The sequence below is a fragment of the Gavia stellata genome, chromosome 9 (genome assembly GCF_030936135.1).
Source record: "Gavia stellata isolate bGavSte3 chromosome 9, bGavSte3.hap2, whole genome shotgun sequence".
Taxonomy (NCBI): Eukaryota; Metazoa; Chordata; class Aves; order Gaviiformes; family Gaviidae; genus Gavia; species Gavia stellata.
The window spans coordinates 4,513,315-4,525,510 of record NC_082602.1 but is presented as its reverse complement, the minus strand read 5'-3'; the positions used below and the strand labels follow the sequence as shown (position 1 = coordinate 4,525,510).

Genomic DNA, 12,196 nt, shown 5'->3' with positions numbered 1-12,196 from the left:
ATTTTGATTAATCCGGGGAAGATAAATCCTCCAGAGCTGCTAAACACAGAGGCATCCATTCCAGCCAGGAAATCTGGGAACTACGAATGTCCAGAGGCTGGGAAGTATCCCCAGGGTATTAGCGCTCCAGGTCTGCTCCCTCTCCTCTCTCCCGGTACCCACAAGGGCACAGATCCGCGAGGAGGCTGCTGGAATAGCCTGGCGATGGCCGCCTTTGGGAAAGGATAATTCAGTGCAAAAGCTGGAAAAAACCAAACCCACCTCCATTTCTAAAAGGACGAACTCAGCAATCAAAACCTGATTTAAGCTCTTCCCTCAAATTACATAGACAGGCTTGCTTTGCACCCGGGGTGCGTGAACCCATCCCCTTCCTGGCAGGGTTGGCCTTACCTCCACAACTTCCCCGGCATTTCATCCCGCTGGAGCAAAGCTGGATCAAAGGGCCAGTCCTAGAAGGTGGGGAGGCTGATGATGAATCGCCACTTCCCACGTGCTACTGCCCGCTCCCCCTTCCCTTGCACCTTTGTGCCCGGCTCTGGCTTTTCCAGAGGCAGTTTTTGGCTTTCCATGCCAGGTATTTGCATGTATTTTACAGCACGTACTATCTGCTGGGAGAAATCGATTGTTTCAAGAGTATTCCCCTGTTTTCCCCTACGGTGTGATGTTTTCCCCCTTCAGGTATATTTGCACCAGACCTGCCACAAAGAAAAAGATCTTGTTCCTGCCCGAACTCTGCTGCTCGCGAGGCAAATGCCTTCATCCTGCCTCCAGGACAAAGGCAAAGCCTTCCCAGGCATTGCCGGCGGTGGGTTTGGTTGTCCTCTGCTTGCCTTCAAACCGGAACAACGTCACCGGCAAGGACAGCCCTCCACAGCGTTGTTCCCAGGCAATGAGGGCTATTCCCAGGGGAATCCGGTTGTACGCCAGAAGAACAGGGCCACCTTTCAAAAAAGGGATAAAAAAACTTCTGGGCCAGCAAGTTGAAGATGCACCAACAAGCAAGAGAAGGTCGGTGGCAAAAACAGTGCCCAAAGCAAACAGGAGAGGTAAAAGGCACCTTTGTGAAAACCTCGCAACCAGCTCCAGGCGAATGGGAAGAAACTCCGAATGCTCAAAAGTGTGGTCGGAAGGAGCCTTCTGCGTGCAGGTGCGCACTCAGCATTGGCAGATACGTTGTTTTGATGGTATTTCTCTGGCCGGCTGCGAACAGACGGCTGCAGTAAGAGCTGGTCAGCTTCAGAGAGGGTTTTGTCTTCTGCCGGGGGAGGCTGGGGGCAGCGATCGGCCCGCCCTGGCTTCCTCCAGGCTCCCTGGCCTTTTCATCGCACTTGCCTCGTGGACCGTACGCTCCCTGAAGGATGGCAGGGGGCCAGCGGGAAGGGAGAGGCGTAGGGAAGGGGCTCTGCGGGATGCTCCTGTCCCACCTCTGCAGCTCTGAGACGCCACGCAGCCAGCGTGAGTATATACCTGTCTCGGTGTCCTCTCCTCATCAGGTTTAATGCAACATCAGCCAGAGCTAATAGACATCCCTCTGAGTATGATAAATCCAAGGGTAGGTACGGCGGTGATGTGTGGGAAGACCTTAGGATGCCACAAGTGCCCCTGCCCCACGTTCGCCTGAACCTCCCGTAAGCCTCTGCCTCCTTGTCCTGCCCACCATGAGCATCAGGGCAGGTTTATCCTCTTTAACTTTGCCCTCAACAAGCTGGAAGAATGTTAACGTCCCTCCCTTCGGTCTCCTCCGGAGAGCTGCTGTCTCTCCCGGGACGGCCTGAAGGCCCCCGTCCCTCGCAGCCGAGCTCCTGTTTATCCCGCTACGGACAATATCTCTGCTGTAAAACCAAAGGAGACGTCTCCCAGCTGCAGCTCTCCCTGGCCTCAGTGCGGGAGGGAAAAACACAGAAAATAAACAGATGAGTCAGGACTTAACAATAAATGCCATCAAACTCGCTGCGGAGTAATGGCTCCCAAGGAGACTCTGTGACTGCGGGGCTGGCTAGCAGCTATCTCTGCAAAACCCGAGGACGAGCGTGCTCGTCCTCTTCGGTATCAGCAGCCTCACGCACCACATTCCCTCTGCCCGCAGCCGTTGCCGGCACATCGCCCTGCGACGGCCCCGGTGCAGCAGCAAGGCTGCAGCCCTCCAGCTGCGCGGCTCCAGGCTGCGCTTCGGGGAAAGGGTATTTCTCTGTCTTCTGGAGGCGAGGTGAGGGATTGCTCTCTGCTAGACAAACCGTGTCGCCTGTCCTTGGCACCTGCGCCGGGGCTCCCTGTTTTGTCGGGGTGATCTGGTCATCCCTGTGCGCCTCGGGGATCGCTGCCGCAGCCGGGGTGGAATCGGGTCAGTCCAGGGCAAAGAATTGCCTGGAAAAACCAATTCAGACCAGTTCCTGGCTGCTTCTAAACATCAACACTATTTTACACCTTACAAATAAAATTTACTTTTAGCAAAAATCAACAAGGACCCGTTTTATTTACTCTCTCCCCAACAAACCTCATTTTTCATTTCCAGTTTTTCAGTGACGTCAGCTTGAGAAGACCGGCTGCTGGCCGCTACCCATAAAGCACAGCACCAAAGCCACCTTATTTTGGTCAGGCAGGACCAGCCAGTCACGTGTATTTATAGGCAGCGCCTGCGTACGTGCCAGCCCGTGAACTGGTGGCAGATCCCATCCGGAAAAGGGATTCAGGAAAACCCCAACGGTGAAATGCAGTGGTCTCTGTGATACAGCTGATCTTTGTATCCGAAAGAAGGGCCACAGGGAGCTGTTAGTGGGGGTCCGCTCTGTCCCGGGGAGCTGTTCTCCTTGTTCCCGGGACTGAAGCGGACTCTGCGCGGAGATGCGCCCCAGCTCCTCCTCCCCTGCACAACGCAGCGGGGCACGGTGAGAATCTCGCTTCCCACCTAACCTGCTGCCACACGTGGGATGAGTTTGCCAGGCTCAGCGTGCTCCGGCGGTGGGGTTCACCTCACCTATCGTCAGGCACCTCCAAGTAAGGGCTCTGAGCTCCAGGCTCACCCCAGCGCAGGCGTTTCGGGGAACTGAAGCGCGGCCAAGCTCATGGCAGCCCCAGCGTGGGGGGAGCGCGGGCAGAGCCAGGGCTCTCCTTCCCCTCGGAGGAAACCCCTGCTCAAACACCTCCAGCAACCGCCTTCGGTTTTTCACGTGGCGCAAATCTTCCCTACCCCTCCAGAGCCAAGCGCACGGCGGCCTTTAGGAATTTTACAGAAATGCCATTTTGTGGGAATTCGTCCCTTGTTGCGCTGTGATCCAGGCAGGTGCAACGAGGAGCTTAATCAGCTTTATCCGGCTTAGCCGGGTAGTTGCAGGGATTGCAAAGACCTCTCCGGCAAGGCTCTGCTCCGGCGGCAGAGGAGCCCGTGGCTCGGTGGTGAGGTGGCACCTTTCTCTTAGGGGACAACACGGAGAAGCGTTTTGTGGCATGAATCCTCACGGGGTGGTAGGGAAACAGAAAGGCTGGCAGCAGTTGGGTTTTCCTCGACAAAAGGAAGGGAGAGGGCTCGGGCAAGCTCCTTCGCTCTTGGGGCAGGTTTTGAGAAAGAACAGCTTTCACCCCCAAATCGTGGGGAGTTTTCTCCCCCCCCCCCGCCCCGATTTCATTACAGTGAAAGCACAGCGTATAATAAAACCGTGTCCTGAAAAAAATCAGCCTCACAGACAGGCAGCCTTTGTCCGAAGGTGTAATTACAGGATAAATATGGGATGCAGACCAAGAAATGCGGTCTGGTCAGGCATGCAGTCTCTTAAAAAAACACAACAGAAAACAAGGCTGTCATTTAATGCTGAAATGTCCACGTGTGCTGCAGCCCCCGGTCCCTCGCTGGCCCGCGGGTCCCCCCAGCCGACCCGGGGTTCGGGCAATGGAGCCATAGCCATGCACCAGCTTCCCGCGGGAGCCGCACCGAGCCCCGCAACGGAGCGAAGGGCAAGGGCGGATCTGGCTTCCAGCAGAAGCCAGCGGGGCTGGGTGAGGGCAGGCAACTGCTTGGGTTTCCCTCCAGCCCCGGTACAGAAATCCCATCTGATAGCGCTGCGAGGGGACATGGGATTAGCTCGTCCGATCCCATTAAATGGAGCTGGAGCAAGCGAGGAGAAGGGGACGGGGGGTCAGGACAGCCGGTGGAGCAGCCACAACTTCTGATGTTTGGGACAAACCTCGTGCCAAGCTGGAGAAAGGCCTTCTTATGCATTCCTGTGGGCCAGCCTGGTGGCTTGGCTTCATGGGCTGGCAGACGTCCGCCGTGCTGGTAGCAGTCTGCCACCTCGGCCATGCGTTAAACAGCACAGTGTCTAAGGTGGCGTTTCAGAGACCTGCCTGCCTCGACCGCTCTCTTACTTGGTGGGCACCGGCATCTTCTGACTCGAGCAAGAATCGCGGCAAGCCAGCCAGGCCAGCACGGCCCCAGCGAGCCCCGAGTGTCTCCGAGAGGCAGGCAGAGAAACAGCAGGGTATACCTGCCGTCCAAAGTCAAGTCTGGATTAGACCGACGGAGGAAAGTATTAACCCGAGGGGAACAGTGCATACATAATTTATTAATTATGGTGCTACATCATCTCATGTCACCTGCAATAACCCCAAGGAGAAGCAGGCTTCGGCTGCTGGACACGTGTCCCCTCACTGCTCTGGGCTACTTGCAGAAAATGTCTCTCTGGTGACAATAAGCATCACCACAATGAGCCTGAATTTCCCCCAAAATTCAGCTGGGGCGGGCTGAGCAGGTGAGCCCGGAGGCAGCACAGCTGCAGGCACTGACCAGCCCAGGGCGGGCCAGAGAAGGGATGGGAGCAGCCCTGGGTTGGGGAAACAAGGGGTGGGTGTGGAGGGTTGCTTTTGTTTGTTTGCTTGTTTGAAGGCAAGCCTGATCCTTTCAGAAACTATTTTATTTCTGCAAGCTTGAATCCCTTGAAAAGAGGATGGGGTTTTTTTGGTATTGGTGTGGATGGAGGAAGGGTGAAGCTGCATCCGTCGTGGCCCCTGCCGCAGGCTTCCTGCGTGGCCCATCAGAACACAGGTACTTCCTTGCTCTAAGGCACTGTCTCTTGCTGTGGCTTTCCCAATGCATGCTTTTTCTCCCAAATCCATGCCTTTCCCCCTCTAGGGAAGGACCGGAGCAAGGCCTGGCAGCGGCCAGGGCAGGGTGAACAGGAGGTGCCCCTCCTGGGGGGACAAACTTCCTCCCGCTCGGCACAGAGAGAATTCAGCTGCTTTGGTCTTGAAAGGAGCCGCGTGTTCCTCGCGGCTTCCCAATGCGTCTGGCACTGCGCGGGAGTCACGGCTACATGGGTTTAATGGGAGCAATTAGCCCCTGCGGAAATCTGCATGGGTCGGCGGCGCGTTTTTCTTTCTGTCCCGTGACATTTTTGATGGGAAGCTGGAGGGTGTCCAGGAAGAAATGCTCTTGCTTAGCTAGAAATGACAGGCTGGAGCCAGCCGGGGCCGAGGCCGTGCAGGGAGCGCCGGTGGGAATGGGTGGTTGCCACTGTCCTGTCTGGCCTCAGCTCAGCACAGGTCCCCCTTCCCTTGCCGCTTGCTTTGTAGTTCCCTTCATTTGTCTGTCCTTCCCCCCCGGACCTTGCTTTGCCCAAGCCCGGAGGCTCCTCCGTGCGGGGTGGGATGGGAAGGGGATGCTGGGCACCCCTCTGACGTCCCCTTCCCGCCTCTGGCAGCTGAGCAGCGATTTACTCCTCATACTGTTTTGCAAAGCAACAATTAATTTAAACTTTATTTGGTTTGCAAAAGCCGACCTGATGGGTACTTTTGCAGAAGCACCGGAGAGGGGTTTGCCTGTAACCGTTGCCCTGGGTCCGGCTGCGTTCCCCCTCCTGCTGCCTGAGCTCCACGGGCTTTTCCCAGCGCGCAGCCGACCTCGGTGACCCCGCCGCTTTCCCGGCGGGAAGCCTCCAAACAAAACCCGTTTCACTCAGCAAACCCAGGGCCGCTTGCGATGCCGGGAGCCGCGTGCGAGACAGGGAGGGGGTTGATGGCTCTCCGTCGCCTGCATGTGATGTGGGTATCGCCCACACTGCTCCACGCAAAGAAAAACCCACTTTTGCACCCTCTCCCCAGCCGGCCGGCGTCGAGCACCCTGGCTCCGCACCTTGAGGCCAGATGTTCCCCGGCGAGAGGCGGCCGCGCTCGGAAAACCTCTCCAGCCGGCATGGGCAGGCGGGTGCCCAGGGCTCCGGCGTGGCTGCTCCCCGCCGGCCGGCCCCGCGCTCCTCAATGCCGCCTCTGTTCTCCCCTCTTGGGTCAAAAACGCGGCTTTTGTGAGCTCGGCCCAGCCGCGGCTCGTCACCGGAGCCCTGGCGCGTTCCTCCTGGCTGCCCTCCGCCGGCAGAAACGCAGCCCAGCTGCGCCCAGCCGCTACCGCCGCACGATTTTACTTATTTTACTTATTTATTTTTGCGCTCAGCCAACAGCTCTGGCCGGGGAGAGGCGACGTGGGGCTGCTGGCTGTGCCCAGGGGGGCAGCGGGGAACCCTCGGGGCTCCCCGAGCTTCCCAGCAAGGTGGGGGCAACTACCCTCCACCAAAATGCCTGGCTTCTCCCTTGGGTGGCTGCCATAACCCAAAATCCATGGGGAGTAAAGGGGTGTGCTGCAAAGCAGGCTAAAAACAGGCATTTTAATTCATTGGATGTGAATTGGGGGGGACAGCTCAGCAGCAGGCTGTTGCTGGGTGAACGTCTGCACATGGCAAACACCCCAAAACTCCCCGTGCCTCTACCGAACCCCAGGTATCGGTCACCCACCGGCAAATATTTCTGGGGCTCCCCCCTGGGTGGGGACACACACAAATACCAAGGAGACGGGAGATGCTTTGGACTCTGAGCCGTTGTATTTTTGTTTTTAATTAAATAAGTCCGACAGTCTTGCAGCAGGCGCCGAGGTTCGCAGTCACTGTCGCGCGAGGCGAGTGCAGCCCCAGCACCGGGTACGCTCCACCGGGGGTCTGGGGGGGTTACAGCCTGTCGGTCCCTGGGGGTGTCCCGGGGGCATGTGGTGGTCTCCGGCCGAAATCCAACCTCTGCCGCCTTGGCTCCGGCTGTCTCGCTGTTTTTTTTTGTGGTACGTTGTGCTGCTCTGATTTTTGGGTTTAGCTCCTTGACTGCCTCCCCCTCTTTTTCACATAATAAATAAATAAGTTCGCCTGGCAACCCTGGTATGTAAATACGCAGACAAAAAGAGAGGGGGAAAAAAAAAAAAAGGAAAAAACCAACCCCCCCAAACCAACTTGAAGAGCACCAAACCACAAAGTCGCCTCATTTCATTGCAGCCCCAGTGCTGGCTGGTGCTCCAGGGGTGACTCCTGCCCCATACGCCTCCGGGGCAGTTCCCAGTCTGTGCTGGTATATGAAGGCACTAAACCAGTAGGGCCTCTGGGGTCCGGGCCCTTGCTGGCACTGCGGGGGTCTCGTCCTTGCCTCGTCCTACTGCAGGGACGATGCGGAGGCGCTTGGCCCCATCACCCCCTGCTCGCTCTCCTCCTCCTTGGTGCAGCCCCCCAGACGGGGAGGTGGCCCCAGCACCGAACTCCCCGCCGCCCCTCACCCTTGCGATTTCCCCATTCCAGAAGAAATTGTGTAATTCAGGCTCTGCGGGACCCCGAGGTCGGCTCCACTGGGATGCTCTGGCTCCTGGGGCTGCCGCTTTCCACCCGGCAGCAGCAAGGAGCATCTCCGGGAGCGGGGACTCCCAGGTCTCCTCCGGGCCGGCCGGGAGCGCGGTTGCGGCCCCTCGTTCCCCCCCCGCTGCCTTGGCCCCCGCTGTTACGTGACCCAGGAGGGCTGTGCCTCCTCCAGCAGGCTGAAGGAGCGGTTAGCCAGCGCGGCAGGGCTGCTGGCCAGCTTGTAGCCAAAGAGACGCATGGCCGGGGCACAGGCGTCCTGCACCACCTGCGCCAGCTTGAAGGGGATGCTGAACCGCCACTTCTCGAACTGCTCGGAGGAGTTCTTGCGGGTGGAATAGACGCCGCTGCCGTCGCGGGGCGCCTGGGTGTTTTTGCCGATCCACTCCTCCACCTGGGGGGTGAGGGGGAGCCCGGCGAAGCGGTACATCTCCTCCGCCTTCTGCAAGGGCGCCCGCGCCACGTCCTCGTAGCGTACCAGCATGTAGCGACCGCGCAGCCAGCCTGGCCGCCGCAGCCCCAGCTCGGCCGACAGACGGATGCTCTCGCAGTTCCCCCGCAGCCGCTGCACCTCCTCCTCGCGGAGGGGAGCCTCCCCTTCGGACGCCCACTTCTTCCAGGTCTCGTACTTGCCGGAGAAGGCCACCATGCGGGAGGCCAGGACGGCCCGCGGGTCCCGCACCAGCTGGATGATGCGCACATCCAGCCGGGGGTCCTCCACCAGCGGCTGCAGGAACTCCAGCTGCCGGATGCGCACTGTCTTCAGGGCCACGTGCTGCTTGCGCCGGCACGCCTCGGCGGCCAGGGTGATGTTGAGGGGGCCGCAGCGCCGGTTCTTGCAGTGGTACTTCTCGAAGACCTTCTTGGCGCTGGGCGTGCAGACGGGCTCCTCGCAGAGCGAGCGGCTCGAGCCTCGCCGAAACATGAAGGGCGTCAGGTGGCCCTCAGGCGCCGGCGAGATGAAGCTCTCCAAGATGTAGAGGTCACAGAGGAGGAGCTGCTTGAGGACGTCCCGGTAGACCAGCGCCGAGCCCACCGCGTTGGCTCCCCCTGGCTCGAAGGTCACCGTCCTCTCGATGTGCCAGAGGGGCTCGAAGAGGTAGAAGATGCTGCCTTGCTGGTTGAAGAACTCCCCCACGAAGGAGGAGCCGGTGCGCGTGGTAGCCATCAGCAGGACGTGCCGCCGCGGCCGGGGGTCCCCGTCGCCCACCAGCTGCAGGGTGACGTTGCGCAGGCGGGACCTCAGCTGGGAGAAGGCGGCGTCCAGTTCGCGCAGCGAGGCCAGCGAGCCGTTCTCGGCCGGCGCCGGGCTGGCCTCCGTGCCGTTGGCCTCTGCCAGCGCCTGCGGGGACTGCTTCAGCTTGTCCGACACCCTGCGGGGAGAGCCAGCCCAGCCTGGAGGGGAGCGGGACCACCCCCGTGTCCCCGTGGGAGGTTTCGGGGGGCTCCCGCTGCACAGGAGCTGGGCATGTGGGGGAGAGAAAGGGTTAAAAGCGTGGGGTGGCTTAGGTACCCGCTCCCTACCTGGAGATGAAGTTGTTCTCCTTCTCGATGATGACGAGGCCGACGACGAAGACCAGCAGGACGGCGTACTTGCTCCTCATCTTCAGGCAGTGCAGCAGCTCCCAGAAATCCTGGGGCAAAGTGCGTCGGATCTCCATGGGGGGGACACACGCGTCCCCTCCCACCTGCCGGGGAGGTGTTCTGGGCTAGCCGCCCGGCATCCTCTGTCCCGCCAGCCCTGCCCGCGGCGGCCCTGCCTGCGGGGAGAAGGAGGGTCAGTGCGGTGGAGGCTCTCTGCGGGCAGGGGGGAGCGGGCAGGGGTCAGAGGCTGACCCTTCCCACACCGGACAACCCACAAGGTCTCGACAAGAGCAGTAAAAAGAGGGGAGCTCCTCCCTACTCTTCCCATCCCGCCCGCGAGGAGCAGCTGCCCGAAGCCTCCATCGCCTATTCTTCCCCTTCCCGAAATACATCTGCCTGGTGGGACCCCTTCCCGTGCCTCCGCCAGCCCTGAAACTCAATCCCCACCGCCCCGACAGCTGCCTGCTCCCCACCGGCCAAAAACCTGCTGCCGGCAGCGAGGGCCCCTCCGGGTGCGAAAGCAGCTCCTCATCCCCATCCATGGGGCATCATGGCTCCCAGCCTCTGGAAAGAGCTCTGTTTGGGGAGGGCCACAGGCTCCGCCGTGGGGCCACGCAGCTTCCGCCTTCCCACAGCACGGCAGCGGCGGCCGCTCAGTCACGAAAATGAAACCCAGAGGGTTTTCAGGAACCACGGCGAGCCGGAAAAAGCTGCTGCTGCTGCTGGTCCCGCGTGGAGCGTAAAATGCTCCTGGGGGCTTTTTCCAAAAAGAAAAAAAAAAGCAAAATGATGGTGTGGCCTCTTGGTGCGGGATGCAAAACCCGCCGGCAGACTCAGCATGCCCCCCCAGCAGAAAAGACACCCCCCCACACCCTGCAGCCGCCCTCCTCCTTCTCCTCCCAGTGCTGACGAAATGGGGGTGATGGCGGGAGCCGCTCCGAGTTGTACCAAGCCTATGTCCCAAGTGGGACATGGTGGAGAATTTGGGGGGCCAAAGCTGCTGTTTTGGACCCCAGGGCATTTGTCACGTGTGAATTTACATGCGTAGGGCTTGCCGGTGCCTGCTACCTGGCCGCTGGTTCTCGCACCCGGCATCCAGCCGGTCGCGTGGGTGATGCTGTTTGCTCGTCCCGCTTTCTTGGCCAGGCTTTCGGTGACTCAGGGAAAGTCTATTTAGATTTGGTTTGGCTCCTGCCAGCGTGACCCCGGCAGCCTGTCCCAGTCCTGCTTTCAGGGGCGAAGGGGGGGAGCCTGGCAGAGCACCGTTCTCTGGGGGGACCACGGGGTTTGCCGGAGGGGAGATGCCCCGGCTGAGCTGTGGTACCCGCAGCCCTCGGCAGGGTGTGGAGCGGGGAAGCCCTGCCAGGCATTGCGTCACGCCCAAACCTCCCCAATGCCGTCTGCGGCCAAAATGCGCATTTTTTGGTGTTGCTTACTGTATGCCTCTCCTGCTGGGAAGTGGGGACAGCTTTGGGAGCACGGGCGGGAGGAGAGGGATGCGCCCCGCGGCCAGGGCAGCATCCCAGCCCGCCTGGTCCCAGTGCTCTCTGCGGGAGGACCAGGAGTCTCCTGGCTTGAGCAAACCCCTCGGCTCCCAGGGCTTGTCTTTGAGCCATCGCCTTCCCAGCAAAAGCTGCTAAAGAGAGACGCCCACCCCCATGCACCCAGAAAACTGGGGCTTCGCTGGGATGCAGGGACCCTGGAGAGCCCCGGCGGCTCCTGAGCCCCCCTCGGCTCTCCCCTTCCCCCTGCAGCCAGTGGCACCGACATCCCCCCTCCCGCACACGTATGTGTGTGTGTTTAACAGCCCTGTTAGTTTAGTTTGTCAGCACACCACTCCTTGGGGACAGGCCAGCAGCCGGGGCAGGTGCCTTTTGCCATGCCACCCCCCCCGAGACCCCCCTCCTCGGTCCCACTTGGTGCCCCTGTGATGACAGGACTTGTCGTAGTATTTGAGCAACCGAGAGAAGAAATAAAATATACAAAGCCCTCAGCACGCGGCCACGTCTCTCAGCGCCTGGCAGAGCTGCCGGCTTTGCTGCTGCAAAGGACTTTTGGGTTTGCGGCATCCCAGGGAGCGGCGGCGGCGGTCTGCATCCCTGCCCTCGCCTCCCCGGTGCAGAGGACTGTCCCCTCACTGCCTGGAGCATGCACGCAGGGTGGGGATGGCATTAACTTGCTTGCTCAGACAAAATCCCTGGACAAAGCCAGCCCGGGGTTTTCCCCCTCTAATGTCCCCAGCCGACTGACCGACCACAGCTGAGCCACAGACCAGGAATTACTCACGGGGATAACACAGAGAGCCATTTCCAGCAGCACTGGCAAAACCCCTGATTCGCAGGCCTGGGGCAGACATAATTCATTAAATAAACAGCCGGCTGCAAACGTCCTGCCTGGAACCCGCAGGGCGACGGCGACAGGCGCGGGGGCCCTTGGAGGGCTGAGCCGTGGGGCTGGGGGACACACGGGGTGACCCGGTGAGGCCGGCTGGGGCTGCTCGGCATCCTAAAGCTCTTCCTCGCTGGGGCCTGCGAGGCGCAGCCCGGCCAGGGCAGCGAGCAAGCCACAAGCGTCCCTTTGTGAGTGGGAACAGAGGGGCTCTGTGCGCCCCGCGCTCTCCCCTCCGGCCGCCCGCCGGGGCTCCGCCGGGCCGGGAGGTGCGGGAGGGCGCAGGGATGGCTGCCCGCTGCTGCGAGGAGAGCCGACGGGATGCTGCTACCGCCAGCGCCCGCTCCCGGGGGATGCGCGCCCGCCAGTGTGAGCAGACGGACAGACAGACCTCATCTCTGGCGACGGCAGGCAGCGGCCGGCCAACGCTTTCTTCTTACTCAGCACGTCTCAAAGCAAGGTGGAATGATTTCCACGAGCACCATGCTGAGACGCCCGGGAAAGCGGCACACGCGGCTCAGGGAAACTCCCCCAGTGCTCTTCCCTGCCTTTTCCCATCCCTCGGGCTGGAAATG

At 60.6% G+C, this 12,196-nt stretch overlaps 1 protein-coding gene across 1 annotated transcript; it reads right to left on the bottom strand.

Annotated features, from left to right (window-relative positions):
- Positions 1–7,790: 7,790 nt before the first annotated feature.
- Positions 7,791–9,322, bottom strand: CHST3 (carbohydrate sulfotransferase 3). The gene is made up of 2 exons (XM_059821498.1): positions 9,174–9,322; positions 7,791–9,022 (listed from the first exon to the last, which is right to left on the bottom strand). Exons 1-2 carry the CDS (start codon positions 9,308–9,310, stop codon positions 7,792–7,794), a joined length of 1,368 nt encoding a protein of 455 aa, XP_059677481.1. The 5' UTR covers positions 9,311–9,322; the 3' UTR covers position 7,791.
- Between the last annotated feature and the right edge of the window lie 2,874 nt (positions 9,323–12,196).

Coding starts and splice junctions, on each gene's coding strand:
- CHST3 (XM_059821498.1), bottom strand. CDS start 9,310: ATGGAGATCCGACGCACTTTGCCCCAGGATTTCTGGGAGCTGCTGCAC. Junction 9,023..9,173: donor GAGAACAACTTCATCTCCAG/GTAGGGAGCGGG, acceptor CTCTCCCCGCAG/GGTGTCGGACAAGCTGAAGC.